This window comes from Temnothorax americanus, unplaced genomic scaffold, assembly GCF_048541705.1.
Source record: "Temnothorax americanus isolate GAGA-0224 unplaced genomic scaffold, ASM4854170v1 Scaffold2, whole genome shotgun sequence".
Classification (NCBI taxonomy): Eukaryota; Metazoa; Arthropoda; class Insecta; order Hymenoptera; family Formicidae; genus Temnothorax; species Temnothorax americanus.
In genome coordinates, this window is record NW_027509338.1 from 8,179,933 (window position 1) to 8,201,845 (window position 21,913).

The 21,913-nt window shown below is 44.5% G+C and overlaps 1 protein-coding gene and 1 long non-coding RNA gene across 12 annotated transcripts in view; one reads left to right on the top strand and one right to left on the bottom strand.

Moving 5' to 3' along the window:
* Positions 1 to 21,913, top strand: part of LOC143896803 (uncharacterized) — a 216,227-nt gene that overhangs the window by 42,961 nt on the left and 151,353 nt on the right. The window lies entirely within an intron of this gene.
* Positions 234 to 21,913, bottom strand: part of Bi (T-box transcription factor bifid) — an 87,317-nt gene continuing 65,637 nt past the window's right edge. For 5 of the 7 annotated variants that reach the window (XM_077404842.1, XM_077404845.1, XM_077404841.1 and 2 more), the window contains 3 exons: positions 13,542 to 13,688; positions 12,496 to 12,572; positions 234 to 7,154 (listed from right to left, as the gene is read on the bottom strand). In XM_077404842.1, the coding sequence (XP_077260968.1) occupies positions 6,344 to 7,154; positions 12,496 to 12,572; positions 13,542 to 13,688 (1,035 nt within the window). In that variant the 3' untranslated portion in view covers positions 234 to 6,343. The remainder of the gene's footprint in view (positions 7,155 to 12,495; positions 12,573 to 13,541; positions 13,689 to 21,913) is intronic. The other 2 variants (XM_077404843.1, XM_077404839.1) reach the window with 1 other exon arrangement.

The window sequence follows — 21,913 nt, forward strand, 5'->3', positions numbered from 1 at the left end:
GGAAACCTTTCATTTAAAAAAAAAAAGACGCATATGCCGGCTAATTACGTCGATATCTCATAATTTGCACCGTTCCTGGAACACGATGTTCTCATGTAACATATCGTAGTGAGTCTGATATAACTATAACTCTCTTCCGAAATATTAAGAGTATTTAAATTAAAGTGTTATGTGTAAATTTTGCAAATTCTCGCGAAATCATAAAGTATGAATTCACAATAATCCAATGCAGATAAATGTACTGATTTTTTTTTATTAAATCTATATATATGCTTCTCCTTGTACGTATTTCAAAACGTTCGCTGCCCCTCACGTTTTCATTACTTTATTTTGTGATCGGGAAAGAGCGCATCGCCGTATCTTCACACGAGCAAACCGTAATTATTACAATCGTCCGACCGATCGGCCAAAAGATTAAAATTCCTGCGCCACCGAAGCGCGTTCTTGCGCGCTTATCTTCTGGGCAAAAACGAAAAACGATTTCTTTCATTAAAGAGGCGGCGGAATCAAAAGCTTCTTCGTTAAAACGCGTATAAAACGCGTATCGGCCGACTGGTTACATTCGTACGCAAACAACATCTGTTTAATGCTAATCATCATCGTTCGCTTCGCGTAGTAGCCAAACGGTGATCGATTTTCTGTAACGGTGGCGAAGCGAGATTACTATTCCCGATTTACTTGGCCTATTGCTAGAGTTAGTGTCAAAGTATTAACGGGCAATGTACAAAGATAGTAAAAATTAACGTTACGACACGTTTTGTTTAATAGAGCTGATGAGTGGCTTTTCGCGCGGAGTGTAAAAGGAGAAAATTGCACGGAAGTTGATAAGCACACTGACCAATCGCGAATGGCGCGACGTTCGTTAAGGAATAACATATTGTGGCTTCATTTTGCGCAGATATCCGCGCGCGCGCGATATAACTATGCAACGATAAGTTCATCGTGCAATTAAGTTTATTTATTAATCGGAGCGTGAGAAATGAGTTGTATACACAGTGTTGTATTTTTAAATTATTATTATATATATATATATATATATATATATATATATAGAATTCTTAATCACGTGGATTTTTTGTGGAGGGACTTTTGATGGCGGGGCAAAATTGGGAACGGAGTCGGGAGGGCGGAGGACAAAGAATCTAAGGAGTGTACAATATACAATACAAGTCACGGAATATCACGATTCTCGTGTTAAGAAGTTAGATCCGCTTTTGACGCGCGCGGCCCACGTCTGAACCGCTCATTCTTCCCTTCGTTTCCTTATCTTTTCTCTTTAATCATCTTTTTTTTATTGCTTTTCCTATTTTCTCGTCGACGACGATGCTCGCGTCGCTTCGAGTACGAGACCGTGCGTACGCCCCGAAGGAAGCCACGAAAATTATGCGAGGGATTGAGCAAATTCCCGAAGATTCCAGGGAACTGAGACGCGATTTCGATCGGACGAAAGTATAGCTTCGACCGTAACTTAAAATTCCGGATGGACGACGGATTTTTGTCAATCGTACACGATCGAATCGTTAAATTGAAGGAGCAGATGGACGAAGAAAATATTTAATATAGTGACACCTCGTGATTACAGGTTTTTAGCGTTTAAATTATACGTTCGCATTAATGTGACTTCATATTGTACAATGGACTCTTCGTATCCACAGGCTAAACTTTCACTAATAAGAACCATCACAGCACTAAATTGATAATACACTTTACGTACTGATACGTATGGTACAGTAGGGAATAATATAATGTTTATCCATACAAATAACTTAACGTGCGTAAGAATGTGACAAGCCTTCTTCATCCACTTGCCTGTTCAATTGCATATCTGTACATATCGATCAGTTTCTACTTCTGCACCGGAACATTGGCTCGTTTTCATACTGTACATTTAGGCGCGTTGAATACGGCAATTCCCATCTTACATTTGCATCGAGGTTTTTTTTTATACAAGTAAAATTCAGGACCGGAGAGAAAATTCAGGGGAGAGCCGTATATATATATTTAGCGCTGAATATAAACAAATTGGAATAAAGTAAATATATGTACAACGTTTATCGGACATATCTGAACAGGATTCATTAAAATCAACACGCGTAAACGAATTAAGGGTTCTGCGTAATCAGTATATAACAAGTAAATAAAGTAATAAAGATTTGTGGAAAATATTTATCTCGCCATTTTTAGAGGCGATTTTGTTTATCATTGTGATAACAGTTCTTCAATCAACACATTAATAAAATAAAAAAATCTATCTGCCGTTCCGTCTACCAGATTGTAGAATAGGCTTCTGGTTATCGCTTAAAGTATGATGAACAATAATCGTCGGGCCCTTTACTCGACCACACGATTCTAAATCGACCTCCGACTATTCGTTTTGAATCGCTCGAAAATCTTCGTTTCACGAATTTTGCACTGGATCAAAGTGCCTGCCAATGGCGATTTTTGCTTACGGAAATTTTGGCCAACCGCAGCAGTTCATTAGAACAGCCGAACCGATTAGTTTCATCCGCGATAGTTGCACTCACAGCTCTGCTCGATTATTGCTTTCGGATTTCAGAACACTTCGCTCCCTTGTAATCGATTCGGATGTACAGACATATTACAACGACGATGCAAGCCCGCTTAACGGGTATCGCAAAATGAAACTAAGCTGATTAAGACTTCCAACAGTCGATATATCTCTCGTTTTAGTCAATATTTTCAGATATTATACATATTCAATAATCAATGCGTCATATCACGTTCTATATATATTCGTGTTTTTGGTTTTTGTATAATGTTTCTATAAAACCAAAATTAATGTTAATTGTCAATCTAAGATATATTAAAATTTAATATGCTCTAAGAATTTTGAAATATCTCGGCTTGGTAAATATCGAGTGAATATCAGCATGAAATTGATTATGTTTATATATTCGTGTAAATCGATAATAGAATGGCTATAGAGAGTCAGACGCAGTTATCGGTGCGTAGGTGATCAAAATCACTAATTTATTCCAAATAAATTACATTCGTACGTTTCGGCTCAACACTTCGAGCCATCTTCAGCGATATCAAATGACGGAAATTAAAATATTACAAAGTACTCCATTCCAACGTGGTAAGTTTCCTTGTTTGGAGCTTTCAAGAAACAAAATTGAAAAAGACTACAAGATCCATATCAAGTATGCCAATTATTATTACTGGAACACATATTAGATAAAAGGAATTACTTTTAAATTTAGCATGTGCTTAACAAGTTTTAAGATGGTAGCGGTAGCATTAACGTTTATTATCGCATAATTTTTTATATTCTTGATGAACCGTACATTTGCTGCCACGTGAAAAATTAAGGATACCTGATTTATCAGTATGTTTTTGTCATTTTCTGACAATCCGAAGACTTCTGTATCGAGATCGTCTATGATAGGTCCGATTTTTTTGCGGAAATTGGGTACTTCTTTTTTTACTCGGTCAAAAAAAGAGGTTTCTCAAACATTTCATCTAATTGGCTTTCGGGACTCTTGTCTTTTTTCGAACGTATCAGCAGATATATCGTCGAAATATCGGGGCAACTTCGTAACAGTGTCTCAGTCAATATTTTTTCAACAAAACCAGTACCGCCTGTAAAACAAAATAATAACCTGATGTTATTTTGTCTGATACTGATAAATCAGGTATCCATAATTTTTCACGTGGCAGCAAATGTACGGTTCATCGAGAACATAAAAAATTCTACGATAATAAACGTTAATGCTACCGCTACCATCTTAAAACTTGCTAAGCACATGCTAAATTTAAAAGTCATTCCTTTTATCTAATATGTGTTCCAGTAATAATAATTGGCATACTTGATATGGATCTTGTAGTCTTTTTCAATTTCGTTTCTTGAAATCTCCAAACAAGGAAACTTACCACATTGGAATGGAAAACTTTGTAACATTTTAATTTTCGTCATTTGATATCGCTGTAGATGGCTCGAGGTGGTGAGCCGAAACGGTACACAAACGTAATTTATTTTGAATAAATTAGTGATTTTGATCACCTACGCACCGATAACTGCGTCTGACTCTCATAGCCATTCTATTATCGATTTTTAATTTCGAGAGTCCTATAACTTATTTCGTGTAAATGATATTATAAATCGAGCACTGTATTTATTAACGTTGTATTTAATTGATTTACTTCGTCCAGTCGCTGTTGACTTACCTTCTTGCAATTAGTGAACAACGGCAACAAATTATTTAAAAACGAGAGATCGACTTAGAAGATCCACTCGTGTCTTTCTCATTTTACGATACCTACTCGACGTTACTGCAGGATCGAAAACGCGTAGGAGACGTGACAGCGATTAGTCGAATTACGACAGAGTGGCTTAGAATACGAATGAGAGGCCGATCGTCGATTGCACAACGAGATGATAGACGTTGAACGCCAAGGTGCATTGCGCTGGGGGTATCGAGTCGATCTTTCGATCGTCGCTGCAAATGTGCAGCTCGCGGACGTGCGGCGCATTCGCATTGTCACAGTGCGTGCAAACGATAACGGCCTCCCATTCTCGGACATCACGAGAGAATCCCATTCTCGGAGACGTTCCCTTAAAAAAAAAAAAAGAAAAGGGAAAAAACCGCCACGCTACGTTCTCCTGCGGGCATCGCGCGATTTCGCCTTAAATCACCGTTATCTTCCATCCCAGACGTCAGGTTTTTCTCTTTAGACCGCTTCTATTGTGTTATACGTACATGCAGTATTCGCGATAGCGAATCCCTCTGCTCCCTAAAGTGACTCGCGCGAGTTGATTGCAAATTTACTCGACGTTCTTATCACACGCGTTCAATAATTATTTACACCGACCGCCACTATTTATACAAATTACAGGCCGACTCGGATTTTTGATCGGCGCGTAAGATTTCAGTCCTTCGCTACAATTCGGCAATCGAGTCTTGAGCAATCATTGTAAAATAAAATCTCGATTTGCCTCTTTTAAATAAGAAAAAATATTATGAAAATAAATTGAACTTCTAACTTTCCAACGTTTGAGAACAATGTAAAAATAAAATATTTTTGTGATAAATCGTTTCTCTATAATTTTAAAATTATTATAAACATAAATGACGATCACAAGCCCGACGTATTTCGATCTACTATTTTAAAAGAGGTAACAAAGAGGTTCTAAAAAAAAAGTATTCGTCGATAGTGACATCCGAGTAAACAAGTGAAAGCTGGTTGCCCATCACATGTTGTTTCGACCGACGGCTTTACCTTCGACGCACGTTCAAAGGACGCGCGAGTTTCTCCGGGCGACGTGGAATTTCGAGAACGAGAGAATTCGAGAGCGGCACTGCTTCTCGGTGAACCAATCCGCGGTTTATGCCGCGTCGCGTTGCTTTTTCTATGGATCGTCAACTCGGATCCCGAGATTCTTCGTATTTGGGATTTCTTGCGCTTTTTGTTTTGCGTTTTCGAGGCATAAATCGGGCAGCGTACGTTTATGCGTTTACGTCTCTCTAGTCGTTATAATATAATAATATATTTAATAATTAGTACAGAGAGAGTAGATGTTATTTATATTTATAATATATAATATTTATATATATATATAATATAATATAATATATATATAATATCACTAGGGTACATATGTACAGGGGCTGCAAATAGTAGGAGGTGCTCTTATATTGCAATATCGTTCTCTGTTTTCTTCCCTTAAGACCTATAACGTACACAGGTAGAACGTAGACTCACACGTGACACAGGTACGCGCTCGTAGACTCTCTCCCTTTTTTCTCTCTTTCTCTCCCTCTCTCACATTCATTTTCCTCTTATCGCATTCACTCTCGCGTCTCATCTAATTTACAGCAAACGCGCGATCGGTGCAGCGTCCGTTCAGAGCCCAACGCACCCCGCTTCGCGGTCCTTTAACAGAGACGCACACTCTTAACGCGCGCGATATCGCGCTCTCTAGCTCGCGCGAACCGCGTAGGTCTATTTACAGATACAGGAAACACGCGGGGGACTCCTCGTTCCGTCCCGAAAGCACGAAGGGTGCCGCTCCCGCTCGCGAGAACGACTTCTCGAGCGCGGCGCCGCTCCGGAAATAAAATTGCACTTTGTAGTATGAGAGTAGTCCGGCCTTCCTCGCTCCCGTCCGGTGCGGCCAGGACCCCCGATAAGGATGAGGAGAAGACAGGGAGAACCGAATGCCGACCAGCCAACGTTCCCGCCGCTACGACGGCTCCGACGTGGAGTCCGGCTCCCTCTCGTCGGCGGAAAGGTCCTCCGGGTCGCCGCCGGACTCGTCGGCGCAGTCCTCATCCTCGTCAGGGTCGTCGTCCTTCGTGCTGCTCACAGGCTCGTTCTCCTGTCACGGACTCCCTCCGCCAGCGTCATCGCCCCGATGCCCGGGCGTCAAACTCGGACTTCTCCTTCTCTTCTCCTGCAGTCCGTTCACCATGTTCTCGATGGACTTGAGCTCACCGGCGGAGCTGGGTGTCGTCGAGGTGAGAGCACCGCCGCCGGTGGGTGTCGGCGAGTCGGTCGGCGGCCTCGGCGGCGGTGATCTCGGACTTAGGGTCCTACTACCGGGGGTCACGGTCTCGAAGGCCGAGCCATGCGAGGGCGCCGGGAGCGTATAGGGCGCGAATCTGTGTCCCTTGAGCTGGTGCAGGGGACTGGCCAGGGGATGGGGATAGTGCGCGAAGAGCGCCGGATGCTGAGCCGCCAAGGCCAGCTGGGCGTTAAACAGCATACCGGGCGTAACCCCGCCGTGGAGTCCGAGGGGGGTGGGTGGTATCAGGGGACCGGGACCGGGATAAAGTCCGGGCACCGGCGGGTACAGATACGGCAAGAGGGGCGGGTGAAGCGGTGGGCCGACCGAGACGTCCGGCCGTGGACCCTCGGACCCCGTTGGACCTGGGCCGCCACCGCTCTCGGAACCGGACGATTCGCTGCCCTCGCCCCGCTCGCTCGTTCGATCGTCCCTCTCTCGGGAGTGCTCCCGTTCCCGATGGTGGTGGGCCGGGTGCGGCGTATCGGGTCCGACCACGTCCAGCAGCTTGTCATCGTCGTCCATGAGGTCGGTGGCGGAGTTCGACGAGCGCCGCTTGTCCGGCGACGCTGGTCCACTCGCTGTCAAACGGGAACCGCCGCCCGATACTGTCAGTAGCGCCTGCCTTCTGCAACAACGACGCAGAGTTAGCAATCTTGCGAGGTTCGCGTGCGACGCTTATTTTGCGCTCTTAATTACTTCTTATCCTACGAAATCTTTTTTCGCATTTATATACCGCGTTTAAAAATTAATTAAATTATACCGCGCTGATCTTTGTCTCGCGAAGAATAAGTCGTACGTTAGACAAGCAAACTCGACATCGTCGCAAGACGGATTATAAAGGGAACCCGTTGCCTCGGTGTTTCTAGATTGATTATTGATTTATGGAAAGGCGTGGTTAGTGAGTTATCAATCGTTAGGGAACGTTAGCGGAGCTGCGCGGCCACCGGGTAAATGGGTTCCGCCTATTTCGATATGATTTACCGGCATTCGCAAGCTGACAATCTTTTGAGACGCGCGAATGCCCATTGATTACGGCACACTATAATTGGTTCCGAGAGTATAACGAGAGGGTCGGTGATAAAGTTACCTCCCTCCTTGGCAGCGGCAATTTCGACGCTAAATCGTTCACGCTCGATCTCGTTGCGGTTTTGTTAGCATACCGTATGCGTATGTCTCAATCGAAAAATTGCGACGAGGACGAGCGTGCGGTAAGAGGATATTCCCCATCCGAAAGATTGCGAGAACCAATCGACGATTTCTATCTATACTAGCGCAATATCTCGACGACGTCCTCGCTCTGTGTGCTAATTGATTTATTGGTGAATCGACATGCGGCATAATGAAGAACTGAGATTGCAAGTAGACTGAGTTCGCATTAACGTTAATTCTGATAAACATTATACGGAAGCTATTGCAATCGTGTAAGGAAATATAACAAAGTCAGAATAATAATTGATTGTATATTAATAATTCGCCAAACGAACTTCAACTTGTATTATGAAGCATTAAATGGCCTGCAGATGTACAAATCTCATCACAAGATGAACACGCAGTCTATTTACAAATCTTAGTGTTCGATTTCTTCGAAACTTTCACGCGGACATTGCGTAAAGCGTTATTTCGATTACGCGTAACCCAGTGAATGAGAATTTATGAAAATCTTACAGAATAAAATATCGTCGCTCGTTAGCGACGTGCGTCGTATCGGGTCGTATCGCCGCGCGTGCGAGGCGAACAGAAGGCGCGATCAATGCGCAATCGTGATTCTGAGAGACAGAGAGGTATTGTGTCGAAGAAAATCAAAAGGCCCCGACGTTAAACGCGGCGCGGCGACTCTCGGAGCCGCGCTTCGCTCGTCCGCGGTGATAATTCACGCGGAGCGGAGCTCGGCGTCCGCGTCGGCGCGATGCAATAAACGAGGCCTCGGGATTTATGCGAGCGCCGGTAGCTGTATTGCCTCGAGGCAAGGCCGTGGTATTAGATTAATTATCTTAATTGCGCCTTCAACGCCTTTCCTATGCGGCAAGTGTCTAGCGTTCTCGCTCGCTCGCTCGCTCGCGCGTGCGTTACCTTCACGTGCGCTTAACTTTATGCCACTCGCGGCTATTTGCACTTATAAACAGACGAGCGCGAGGGCCCGTGTGGTGCAATTCGCGCCTCTGTATGCGCGTGTGTACAGGCGGCTCGCATAAACGAGCGGCGTGTCGATAGAACCCTCAAGATATACGCGCGACACGATTACATTGCGCTCCGCGACGACGCGGTACGACGCCGGGAAACTTTTTTTTTCCGCGAATCGCGAGCTAGATGTGCGGAATCGAGAGTGATTTATCGCGCTTGACGTCCGCCTGCACTCTCGCGAGTCGGAGTCTCGATCATTTTTCATCGATGCCGCGGCGATATCGTATCGATTCACGACACACTGATCTATTCGCCGATTCCCCAGGGCAACGTGTTTCTCTCGCCCGATCTTCGCGAAGAGTCGCGTAATCTCGACGCGATTTATCGAGTTGCGTTATACACGGATAGCCTTTTACATAAGGGAAATCGAGCGCGCCGTGTGGATTTAATTATTTCTGATTAATCTGCGTTAATGAATTCCTTTATCCGTTTCTAGACTTTAATTTGTCCCCGCAACCAATTAAAGCACCGAAGCAGAGAACGAAAAAAGTCAACCAGCTGTTCCGCGCTAAACGACATTTGGCGCGATCGATCTCAGTGAGCGCGAATAAAATTGAACGTCTCCAGCCTACGTCGTAAAGCCCAGGACGAAGAGGGACGTACCTAATACTCGAAAGTCCAATATACCGAGCGCACGGCGGACTATTGATTTGGCGCGCGCTCTCGCACTTACGAAAACCAGAGAGCCTGTATACCCTTTCTCTCGGGGGGGGGGGGCTGCAACGAGTTCATGTCACGGAGTGCATCCACGAGGAAGAGCGTGCGCGAGGCGGATGCACCTTGGGCGAACGATCGAGCGAGAGAGCGAAAGCGCGCGTCTCTGTGTTGGTTGGAACTGATCGCATTACATGGTATTAAGACACCGGTAAGCCTCTCGTTGTGCGAACGGCTATAGCCGAGACTTACACGAGGTTTAGGTTTGTTCTGCCTGCACGAGGCGATGCATTAGATTTGCCCTGACCCCCCCCCACCCTTGCTTTTCCGCGCCACGCCGCGTCGCGCCGCGCCCTCGTAACCCCGACCCGTCATTCGGCTCGATTGTCGACGGTAACGTACCATCGAGTTTCCTTTGCGTGATTAGGAGCGTTCCAGGAAATTTTGTTCGAGCCCGACGAAAGGATCCGCGTGCGCCAATTAATTCTGTATTAGGTTGCGGAATCGAGCTAGTATTTGGGCTTGGCGCAATTATGGGAGGAATTGCGGAGCTCTCCGAAAGCTCATATCGTTGTTTAAAAGACTTCGTGTGGGAATTGGGAAAGATAAGCCTTTCATTTCGTCAAAATATCTTCGCAAATATATCGTCATCGCGATTTCGAGCGAACCAAATGACATTTGACATTAACGAAAGTAAAAGGCCGAAATCGTGCGGCAATAAGTATAATGATGTAATGAATATTGACACGGCTATATCGCAAATGAGAAGATACAAACCGTCAGTTACGTGTTATCCTTATTAGTGTTTTCGATATTGCCCAGATGTAACATGAGATTATCAAACAAGGTGAAACGAATTTTTTTTTTTTTTTTTTACAAAAATGAGGGATGTAGCCTAGAGCTAGTCGGGCCGTAATTACATCTCGCAGGAATGCTTTGCAATGCATCGGGAAACGCATAGGAATCCCAACGATTTCCGCTTTGCAGATAATTAACTGCAAAAGTTAAGTAAAACTCGCCGGCTTCGGCCAGATTTCTCTCGACGTGCTCTTGCTTCGCTCATTAATCAGAAGACGTTCGTGGTATATAAGCGAGTTACCGATCGCGAAAATTAACCCCGGGGACAATGGTCAGCGTCACGAATATTAATTGAACACCTGTGCTAATGAAGCGCGCTTAGAAGATACACGTTGTTCGCGCGTTCGCGCTATACGTATATTAACGCGCGGTCGTGGGAGTTTCACGAGCGAACGGGTTAATCCGCCGCGTGTATCGCAATACGATCTTTCCGCGGTGTGTATGATGATAAATGACGTGACAACTCGCCACACCAGAGCGGTTCCTTCTTTCTTTTTCTCCCCCCCCTCTCTCTCTCTCTCTCTCTCTCTTTTTTCCTTTTCTTTTTTTAAGCGGCGTGGCAAATCAACTCGTCACGCTCGAGTGGCGTTACATCTCGTGACGAACCGCCGCGTCGCGCGTTGTTAAAAAATTAACGAAACAATGCGCCGGCTGTCAGTGTCGTTTAATCCTGTCGCGTATCGGGTGTAGCGATTTTATTCGGATGTAGTCACGCGATTATTCTATATTTTCTTAAATCTTGAGGGATCTCTCATCTAAATTATCGTGTAACTACAAAATTCCGACTGATTTTGTTATACATTCACATCTTACTTCTTTGCTCTTCTAGCCTACTTGCTTCGTCTCGGTTCTCGATTATTAGCGGTTCAGTGTATGCGGTAAAGAAATCTACGCAACCGAAGAGATAACGCATAAAAAATAACACGTGGGATCGGGGAAAGAAATTTCGCGCTTTCGTTGGAAAGATCGACCGAGGCTCTCGAAGCGCAGTCTTTGTGCAGCCGCAAAACGATCTCTGTAGGGCCAATATAAAATTCAAAGTCGCCAAGAGTGGCACCCTCCACGTTAACGATAGCGCCGCCCCTGAGCATCAGTATGCTAATCCGATGATTGGCTATGTTCCAACCCCGATCCCTCTCTCGCTGTGCCACTCTCTTTCTCTCGCGGTCTCTTTCTGCCGGTGTTTCCCTGCCCGTGCCCTCTCTCTTTCTCTCTTTCCGGTTTCCCTGTGGCTTCCTGATGGCATCCAACCACCCTTAACCGAAACCATAAGCCAAAACTAACCCTTATTCTAATTAGGCGGTGCCGCGGCGACGCGCCCCCTGCTTTGCATATTTTCTCGATTAACCTCGCCCTTTCTTTATCCGCTCGACGTCGCAGACCGCCGCAATTTTCCGAAAATTTTCTGACCCGCGGCTTGCATCGTCCTTTTTTTTTTGTCCTTCCGTGTAACATAATGCACTTCTTGATACGAGATACACGCTGGCACCGCAGACAGAATATTCTCTTTTATTAATGAAATTTCAAGAGTTCCTTAATGATGTTAGAAGGATTAGGTACATCTTAAATTGTTATGCATAGCGACTTAATTTCATCAAAATCCACTCGAGCTTTCACCCTGCGACCAATGGGATCGAAATGGGTTTCCATAGCGGCCTGGTCCACGGCAACGGCGGGCCAGCATCCCCTCCGAGGGATCACTCGCCGACATAAGCTCATAAACCCGCAATATTGAATATAAATGGACGGCACTGCCGGCGATGCGGAGTGCAAATGAGCCCTGTGAAACCAACCCTTAGCTCGGGGGGGTGACCCTAAGGTCGGCATAATAGCGCCGATCGAGGGGAAGCTCGAAAGGTCTACGATCAATTAGGTCGACCCCGAAGACAGATTCGCGCTCTTTGCTCGTCACAAAACGCGATTCGAAGAGAGGGCATGTCTGCTTTGCATTTAGGGGTAGTTTTTTAATCTTATACTAACGCAGATTCCGAGTCGTACGACTTTCGTTATTATGGGACGTTCGAAAGATACTTAGCCTACTTACTGATTTTTTTAACTCTTTCCTGATTATTGATATTATAAGATTTTCACTTGTTAATAAACCTCGTGACTGTATTGGAACGAATTAAATAAGTCTTTCAGGGGAACACGGATATACATACATATAACAAAAAATTTGTATATTTGGCATAAATTTTTTTAATTTCAGGAAAGTGTCAAAAAATGTACCGCATGTAATCGCTTTAAAATGCAGTTTTGAAAGCGATACTCACTTTTTCTCGCGCTTCCCCGCACCGGTATCCCGAAATCCTTTCGCAAAGGGGTTGTTATCGATCTTCAGTTGAGTGATCTGCAAGCAAAATAAATATATTTGAGCATGGATAAAGAAAATTGCGAATTAAACAATCTTGATTTCGTTACGTCGGATTTAACAAGCCTGTAGACTCTCGACTCTAATATGCTTTGCCGCTTTGCTTCGCGCGGCTGATATACCGAGAAGGCGCGATAATTAAGATAGGATTAGAGCCGCATACGTAACCGACCTACCAAAAATCTATATAAGGCCCGGTTTCTTCTTATGGCCACGTGCGTGCGTGTGAGCAACTCATTCACTACTGAAAATAATGCGTACCGAGAAGACGCTGTTCCACGAAATGAAGCTCGCGTCCATGACTTATCAAGACACAGGAACGGGAAGAAATATTAATTAACGGAAGGCCAGTAACCAAAACGATCCGCTCTCTCAGATCGTAACGCGAGATTGTTTCTTTCTAACGAATTCTCGCCGCTGTGGATGAGCTTCACATTTCTTCTGCGATAAGGTGATGATTTTTGACATTCAAAAGGCACTAGTCATATTTCTGCATCGATAATTTTACGAGATAAAAAGAAAAGAGCTAAATAAATTTTACAATTAAATAGAGAGAACGCCACCTTCGCTCGAGTTGAATCTTTGTAGCCTAATAATATTTTGTGTGAATTTTATATACTTTTTTCCAAACTGCGTGCCAATTATTTGTCAGTCTTGAAACACAGTTTTCATTGAAACAGTAAATTCACATAGTTGAATCTATATTCGATTTAAATTTATGGTGTTAATAAGCATTCTTTAAATATCACCGCCAAGAATTTAAAATAAATAAATAAATAAATTTTATGGCCTCCTATACAAGAGTTCCCCGGGCGTTACAAAATACAAAGTCGTTCTTCGATTTTCCGAAAGATTGCACTTTGACGTTCCGAAATTGATCTGACGGAAGATCTCTTTCGCGTGTGGACGGTACGTGCATGTGTTTGAGCAAATCCAGAGGTCGCTTACCTTCTCGTTTTGATAGGCCGTCACGGCGATGAATTCCGTCTCCTTGAAAACGTAACTCCTGAACGTCGAATACGGAAGTTTCAGGATGTCGTTGGCTCGCACGAGGTGAAACCTCGGCTGATACTTGTGCATCGAGTTCAGTATCGTCTGTAATAAGAAAGGGATCATACATTGGGACAGATTGTTTTAGGCTAGCTTTGGCAAAGAATGTTTGCAATTTCGCTTTGTTTGCACTTTAAGACCAATTGCTCGATGATGCGATCAATTCCACATCGAAATCATTTTAGAATCGAGTCAAAAGAAAATCAAACAACACACAAATCAAATTTTTTTTCTCTAGACTTTTTCGAATATATTCGAACTTCGTATAAAATGGATTTCTTTTTCATTCTAATGAACAATGTTCGGAGCGTTCCAATTAGAGCAAATCGCGGGGTTCAGAAGTCTCGTGATTAGACCTCGCGAGCGTGGTCTGAAAGTGATCTACGGCGCAAAATTAAGAAACAAAAGCGGCGCGAGACACGAGAGAGCGATTTTGCACGAAGAAAAATATAGAGATACGTCAGATTAAAAAAGTGTCAAGAAGGTGTTGCCGTTAATCACACAATCAGAGAGCGTGTGCCTCGGCACGTTACTCTTTTCTCCCGGTTAATTAATCTTCGTGCAAGTATTTCATAAAGTTCCGTGCGGGCCAAGAAGACATGAGCTTGGCAAAGCGGCTATTACACTGATGCATCATACCGAGCTGATCGATACCAAAGTCTGCAAACGCAATCGAGCTTTCCGAGCGAGCTCCGCGCTCGGATTTTATCGCGCCGCTGACGATGACGATTGTTTGGTTACGTATTTATACATTGGAAACATAATATTATTTGTCAAAGACATTCCTAATATTTCTCTTATTAGCACTTGGCTGATTCGCTAATTAATAGAAATAGCTATGATAAAATAATGCGTATTTACCTACAGCATGTATGTACATTTCGTTGCGCCTATCGCCAAACTGCCACTGTTCATATAAATTTGTCAAATTATCGAAGTAACGAACTTTCCGATCGCGATAATTTATTGACCTCATCCTACGATTAAAAAGCTTGCGTTACACTGGCGGACGCCCATCGATCTTGTTAAACGGACGCGAATATGCACGTGCGAGTCGCTCGCGAGACTCACGTCGCGTCCGGAGCAAATTTGCCCGCGCACGCGTTGCTTTTATTATCCGATCCGAAAGGCTGTTCAGAATATTCCGGCACGCAAAACGAAAAAGGGCGAACTCGCGCACGCGTTCGTCGCATGCGTAAAGAGAACGAGAGAGAGAGAAAGAGAGATTAATACGTGAGCGGTAACGAGCAAATTACCGGGCGACGTGAACGCGGGCGATCGATAACCGGAAGCCACGTGTGTCATCGCTCGATTCCGTCATCGAATTCACGAAGATGGATTCTCGGATTCGCGACGAGCCAGTTCCGACCGTCCATCCGCTATCGAGGAGGCGACATCGGCCCCAATCGTCATCGGCATAATTTATATGGCGCATACATAGTGATCGATAGGTTCCGAAACATGGCCGGCCGTATTCTGGATATCGGCCGCTCCGTCGAGACTCAATCGAATTCACTTATTAATTCAATCTCCGGAATCCGCAATCCCGCGCTGCCCACTTCGCTAAATAAAACGTATCGATGCCGTGCTTATCACCCGTAGATCGTGACTCGATCGTACGATGTAGCGAGGAAGCGAGATTAATTTCAGCGCGGCGTTCGAAACCGGTTCATCCGCCACCGCGCCGACATCGTAATGTTTCTGCTAAACCGAGAAGAATCTTCGCGTTTGTCAAAGGAAACATTTATTATCCGAGATTGTTGTGGCTCGCGTATCTTTAAATCGGACCCGATGCCTCGGGGCATCAAACTAGTTTCGCGAGAAATTTCAGCTGTGGAAGCTAAAATTGTACGTAGTAAAGTATTTTATATTATTTTTATGAACTTCTTAATAAGATACGAGACGGGTTGGTACTTTCAAGTTTTTCGCCGATATCGTATGAGCAATATCATTAAAGTATTAATATATAATATCGGGTTAGTCTAGAAACCTAGACTAGAGACATGCCCCGAGAATCGTTCGCGGAAGCCTTACAATTTTTACAGCATTCCTTAATTAACTGCGAAGGCCAAATCATTATATAATGATGCGCGAAATATATAGGTATCGCTCTCGTGGAATATACTGGTATATTTTAATCTTGTCTAAATTTTTGTAAAAAGAAAATGTTTATTGATTGAGAAACATTGTCACAAATTCATAGAAAAATCTATCAATTAAAGTAAATGTGGTTATAGGTAGCATTATATAGACCATTCTAAAAGAATAAAATGCATTCTAGAGAAATATTTGATTTGCGTTCAACATTTAACACATTATTGTCTACCTCTACACTACGGAATGTTATGTCGATAAAATGAGCGAAACGTTTTCGACGAGGGAAGAAAACGATTGGGAAGCGCGATTAAAAAAAGTACATCTATGATCCCGATTTCGACGGGTTGACATCGATTCTCTGTTTTCACTTTTTCCCCCCGTGTTCTTTTACGATTCCGTCGCGTGTTTCTCCGCACCGGCTGCCATCCTTTCGTTTTATGCAGATAACGTTCAGAGCATCTCGCTTTGTCGCGGGAACAAGATTGTCGAGAACATTTTATCAACGACGATCACGAAAAACGAACAAATGGACACAGCTTCCTTGGTGTTGGCTGATAAATTTATGCATCAAATGCTTCACTTATACTTACGGAATCCGGATAATTATCATGCGCTCAAAGAGAGAACTTTCGCAGTTGGAAAACGTTTGAAAAGCGGATACGAGTCTAATGTGTCTTTTAACGAATCGCAAACTGCCGTCAATAAATGCGGAGGAGAACGAGCGCAGCGCAGCTAAAAAATCATGATTCTTTAAAGCGGGGAAGAGGGAGGAGAGGGGCAAATTATTCCAGAAAAGTTTTCGATGCTGAGGAAAGTTTTTAATAGCGCCAACTTGAAATTCTCGAAACCGCTTCTTATATAGCAATGCGTCGCAACAGCATTGATTGTATAAGCAAGAAAATGTCAAAGAAATATATTTTTCAAAAATTTATCATATATTAGTAAAAATTTTATATAAGAGTATACTCTCACAACAACAAGCTTTTATACTAAAGTCTGCTGAAACTAAAATTAACTGAGAGATAAAAAATTTTATATTATTTCGTAATCAAAGTTCTAATGTTTAATATTATATGATTTGTATGTATTGTACGTGTGATTTGTATGTTTTCATATTGAAATATGATGCCATTCTTTTGAATCTGATCTCTAAACTGAATTCAATCTTCGCAATGATAAAAACAGAAAAATTAAAAGGTTTGGGAGGCCCAAATATCCGGGAATAACTGCAATTACTCGTGCAGACTAAAATCCGCTTTTAATTGAGTTGGTCCACATGTTGGCCACAGTAGAGGAAAAACAGAAATTGTCAACAGACATCTGGAGGGAGCGGGAAAAGGAACGTAGGGGCCACAAAGGTCCACCGTGTCGTTGAACAGAGTCGATAATCACTGGAGTGCGCGCGCGCGCGCGTAGAGGCTTAAGTGAAGGGACCGATCGTAACGCACACACAACGTCAATCCGTCAATCCGCGGCGAGAAACTCACGTTTGCCGCCACCGCACGCGGTAACAAATAAAATTCGTCGACGCGCCGCTCGTGCGTGTAAATCGGCATGGCACACATGAAGCGGAAAGAGAGGAGAGAGAGAGAACCTTCGCTCGTTCCCGCACGGACGCCATTATGCGCGGCGCGGTACAAAGAGGAAATAATTAGCGCTGGCCGGGTGATAAGCCGGCAATCTAGGCGTTTGTCATTAGCCTATCAAAGCAGAATGTTTCTCTCTTCTTTTTCTCTCTTTCCCTCTTTCCACCGCCACTACCATCGTTGGCCCCCCTTCCGGTCCCTTGCGCGACGCCCCGGCGGTCCCCTTGTCTCTATCTCGTTTCTCGTGGACCTTCGGCCTCGACACGCCTCTGGCGCCGTGGAAAATATGTGCAAACGCCGATCGGAGCAATTAGTATTTCTCCGGACTCTAATCTGGGCTCGCTCGAGCGCGGCGAATGCGCGTCTTTCGCGGTGCATTCTGCCCGTGGAACATGTCGGCGAAAGAAGGATAAAAAGGAGAGAAGCGAAGGGGTAGAAAAACACGGTTCGCGAGAGAAGAAAGAGGAGGCTAGTATCGCGAGACGCGCCTAGCTCAAAAAGGAGAAAGAGAAAAAGAGAGGAAGAGAAAGGGAAAGGGAGAAGAGGAAGAAGGAAGGAGAGGATGGAAAGTAAGTGGTAGGATCTGAAGCGATCCGGTGTATATATCGTGCCGCGTGAATTGACCGGCTAGATAAAACCGCACGGTGGACGAATGGACGGTGGGGCGAGCGGAGGGAGAGAGTAGCAGCGGGACGGCAGGGGAGGAAAGTGAGAGAATATCTTGGCCGACACAGAAGCCGACGCTGCTAATGACTCTGTCCGCGGTAATCTCCGGGTGTTATCTGTCCTGGCTACCTGGGGCCCACCTACTTCGAATCACGAACCTGCACACGCTGCCGCGTCTCTCTTTCTCGCATCTCTCCTTTCCCCCCCTTTGCCATCCGCTTGTCCTTGCGCCATCAGGATCACGGAATCCGGAGATCTCTTTATGCGTGCCGCTTTTTTGAGAATGCGATATGTATACATATCTTTAAAATATATGAATCAATAAAAAAGTTTAAGCGCGCATAGCGACTTACAGATCGATTTATTATCTGATTTTAAATATCCACATAAATAGTGGTAATATTTAATTTTAAATTGTAAATGCAAAATAAAACCAAGAAGATCGAAAAATAGACGTGGTATAATTTATCCTTCGAAAAATTCGCGTTGGTCAAGCCGAGAAGACGAAGCAAAACCTCGCCATTACTGTCCTGGGTGTTTGACCAACTGATCGTACAGAAAAGCAAACAAATCACTTAGGCTTAAAAGGGACTACTTCAGTGAAAGACTAAAAAAATAAGAAATCTAGCGTCAAAGATCAGCTGACGGTACTGTGAAATTTTTTCGTCGCAGCGAGAAAGAAAAGGCGAAGAGTAACGACGTGCTTGGACACATCGTGAAGTTAAGAAACCAAAAAGTAAGAAAAAAACTGCAGGAAAAAAGAGACAAAGAAGAAAAAAGCCGGGGCTTTTCACTTTGAGAATCAAGAAGTTGGCCAATGGTCCGAGGATTACTTAGCCATCGGTACATCAAGTAACCACGTGCAGTTTAGTTTGCAGTGTTCGCGAGCACACGAATCCCGTGCACTTTCATCCACTTGCACGCGTACAGAAGTGTACACACAATCCACACAGTACATACATTTAAGTCCGGTTGGGATCTGAACGAATATACGAGAGAATAACGAGAAGAAAGATATACCGGTCGAAAGCCATCGGATGGGAAAGGGGATAAAGGGGGTGGTTCGCGTATGTGTACGGCGCGCGAGGGCAGGCGGGAGAAAGACGAAAGGGTGGTTCTTGACAGCGAGTATGGCGCCACCTCGGCAGAAAGCGGTGGAGGAGCGAAACTTTTCGCCGAAGGCGAGGGTGCGAGCGAGATATCCCGCTCGCCAACACGGCGCGCGACGGTGCGACAAGGTAAGGACGACGAGGCGACGGGGGTGAAACGCACGGGAGCGGAAAGGGAAGGTGGTGGTAAGGTTGGTCGTCCTGGTATCGACCGCCTGAAAAAGGGGTGGATTTTTCTACCCCTGGGCGGAGGACCCGCCGTGTAGGAGGACGTGTTCCGGACACGAACGCGACTGGCCCATCTCGGGACCTTCGTCACGTGGAATAAAAATAAGGACGGTTTTTCTCGGCGATATTTTATCGTTAGACGTCGCACAAAAATGTATTTCTTTACTTTCGTGTATTAATCGATCAAGAATTAAAAAACATAGGTTTATCAAAACCATCGAAAATTAAAATTGAAATATCGTAAAATATTAAGGATTTCACTTTAGATTTCGAGTGTTTCGAAATTATAAAAAATCGAAAATGAAAAAGGTAAAGTTAAACTTCAATATAAAACTGAAGGCAAACGCACAAGCAAGCACTGGATCTCGCAAACGCCGTGTGTGAGCTGTTACAAAAAAGTGTTTCATTTACGTTCGTAAAGATAAATATGAAATACGCGTGGCTTAATTGAAGGTAATCCCGTTTAATTTTCTGACCGACCGCGTCGCGTCGTAAAAGACCCTTATAGAACCGGAGCGCGTCGCTGATTGAGCAGTTGAATCTAATCGCGTTTCTAGTTCACGCCGTCCCACCGCAGATGTTACCGCACGGAGCTCGCGATTAGGCGCATAATTTCGAGCAAGTCAATTAACTTGAATCAATCTGAGTTCCGGGAAGCGACGCGTGGGAGCGTGACGGAGCGTCTTCCAGTTCTAAGAACGAATTAGGCGATGAACTTCGGGCTTACAGACGGCTCGGCGACGCGACGCCGACGGTCTCGGTCGTTGGCGAAGCGAGGCCAGCGAAGTTAGGTCAATTCGTGGTGGCACGACGGCAAAGAAGACGACGACGACGAGAAGGAAGAGGAGAAGGACGAGGAAAAGGGGGAGGAGGGAGGAAAGGGGGGAATGTGTGGGAGAGAAATGGATCCTTGGGGGGTTTCTCTGCCACTTACTCGCCCGGAAGCTAATTGGCCCGAATCGAGGGTGGCTTTTCCATCATCCGGTTCGGGCATTATGGCCGACTTGCACGTAAGCCGACAAGCCAATAGCAGGCCGTCTGGATGGTCGAGCGAGCACGAGGAACTCCTTTCCTCCGTGCTCTTTTTTCCCTTCCACGCGAATTCGTACCAATTTCCGAGGCTACTTTGTAAACGCTGCTGCTCGGTGAAATATGACAGGTGTCACGATGCGCTGCGTTCGATTGACACGCTAAAGGGCGGCGGGAAATGTTTCTTATGAATAACGGTACGATCTCTATACTGGCCTTCTCGACAATCATAAATGCATCAATAGAACTTGGAATTTTATTAGAACAAACTTAACAGGTTTATTTTTTTGTCATCTTGCATTATCATAGCAATTTAAACATTTAATTTGCGCGTTATACTATTACGTTCATTATTGGACTAAGAGATAATGAGGAAAAATAGGAGTAGATCTAAATTTATAGCGCGATTGGAGAGAACCGGCATCGCAGCTAATATTTAATTCCGTTGTCAAGCCAAATTGCGCACAAGCTCTATAAGCCTGAGCAAATCCCGATTGAATGGACTCACTGTGCACGCGAAGAAATAAAGATTATCGACTTAACGCCGTTCTTTGATCACTGAATGAAAGCAAATAGGTACTGTCGCCAACCATCAGTGCCACCACGCCTTCATGGTAATTTCTGATAAACTTTGCGGGCCAAGTCCAGCTCATTGGAGAGAGAACGGAAATTCAATCGCTATTCCACACTAAGTCTTTATTACTTTGTCACGAAAAAATCTCAGGAATATTTACACGCGATTAAATTAAAAGTATTATCCTCAAGTTGCGCAGATTACTGTTCAACGTACACAACAATAAAGCTTCTTTTTTATAAATGCACATACATAAGAAACTCCAGCAAAATGCTCGTGCGGATTTATATTATGAGTCGCGAAAAGATCCAGGATAAATGCGTTTGATGTAGCCACATACATATTTACGTGGAAACATGCACGAGAGAGGTTATTTAAGCAAGAATTGTCAGGGTTTAGAGGGGTCACGCAAAAATCGTCCTTTCCCTTGATTTCCTCGACGGTTGATACGGAAAAGAAGCAACAGAGGGAAACGTTAAACGGAAATCAGGCTGCTTACAGACAGGCGTGTTATAAAGAAGCGTCACTCCGTTTCTCTCTTCTTTTTTTTTTCACTCTGCCTCTTTCTCGCTCGAAGGGAAAAAAGGCTCTTTGACGCGGTATCTCTCACACTGAAATACACGGAAAAGATGGAAAAAGGAACGCCGCGGGGGGTGTTTGCGCGCGGGTCGCAAGTGTGAAATTGCCGGCGATGCTCGATGCGCCGTGAAATACATAAAAGTGGAAACCTCAAATTTTTCCTTTAATGGCGGGAAAAATTGTTCCTGTACATTCGAGAGATATGCGGGGGGCGATATCTCCTTCGATGAGGCGCCATCGTTTCCAATTGTCGTCCCTGTTCTTTTTCGCGGCTGTTTGCATATCGCGCTAATTGCAGCACGGTGCTCGAGAAATTTTACGAGCGGCGCCTCAACCCTTTGAAGCCCTCGAACACGGGATACACGGGTGATTTGAAACGCTCTGCGGATCCGACGGTGTCGC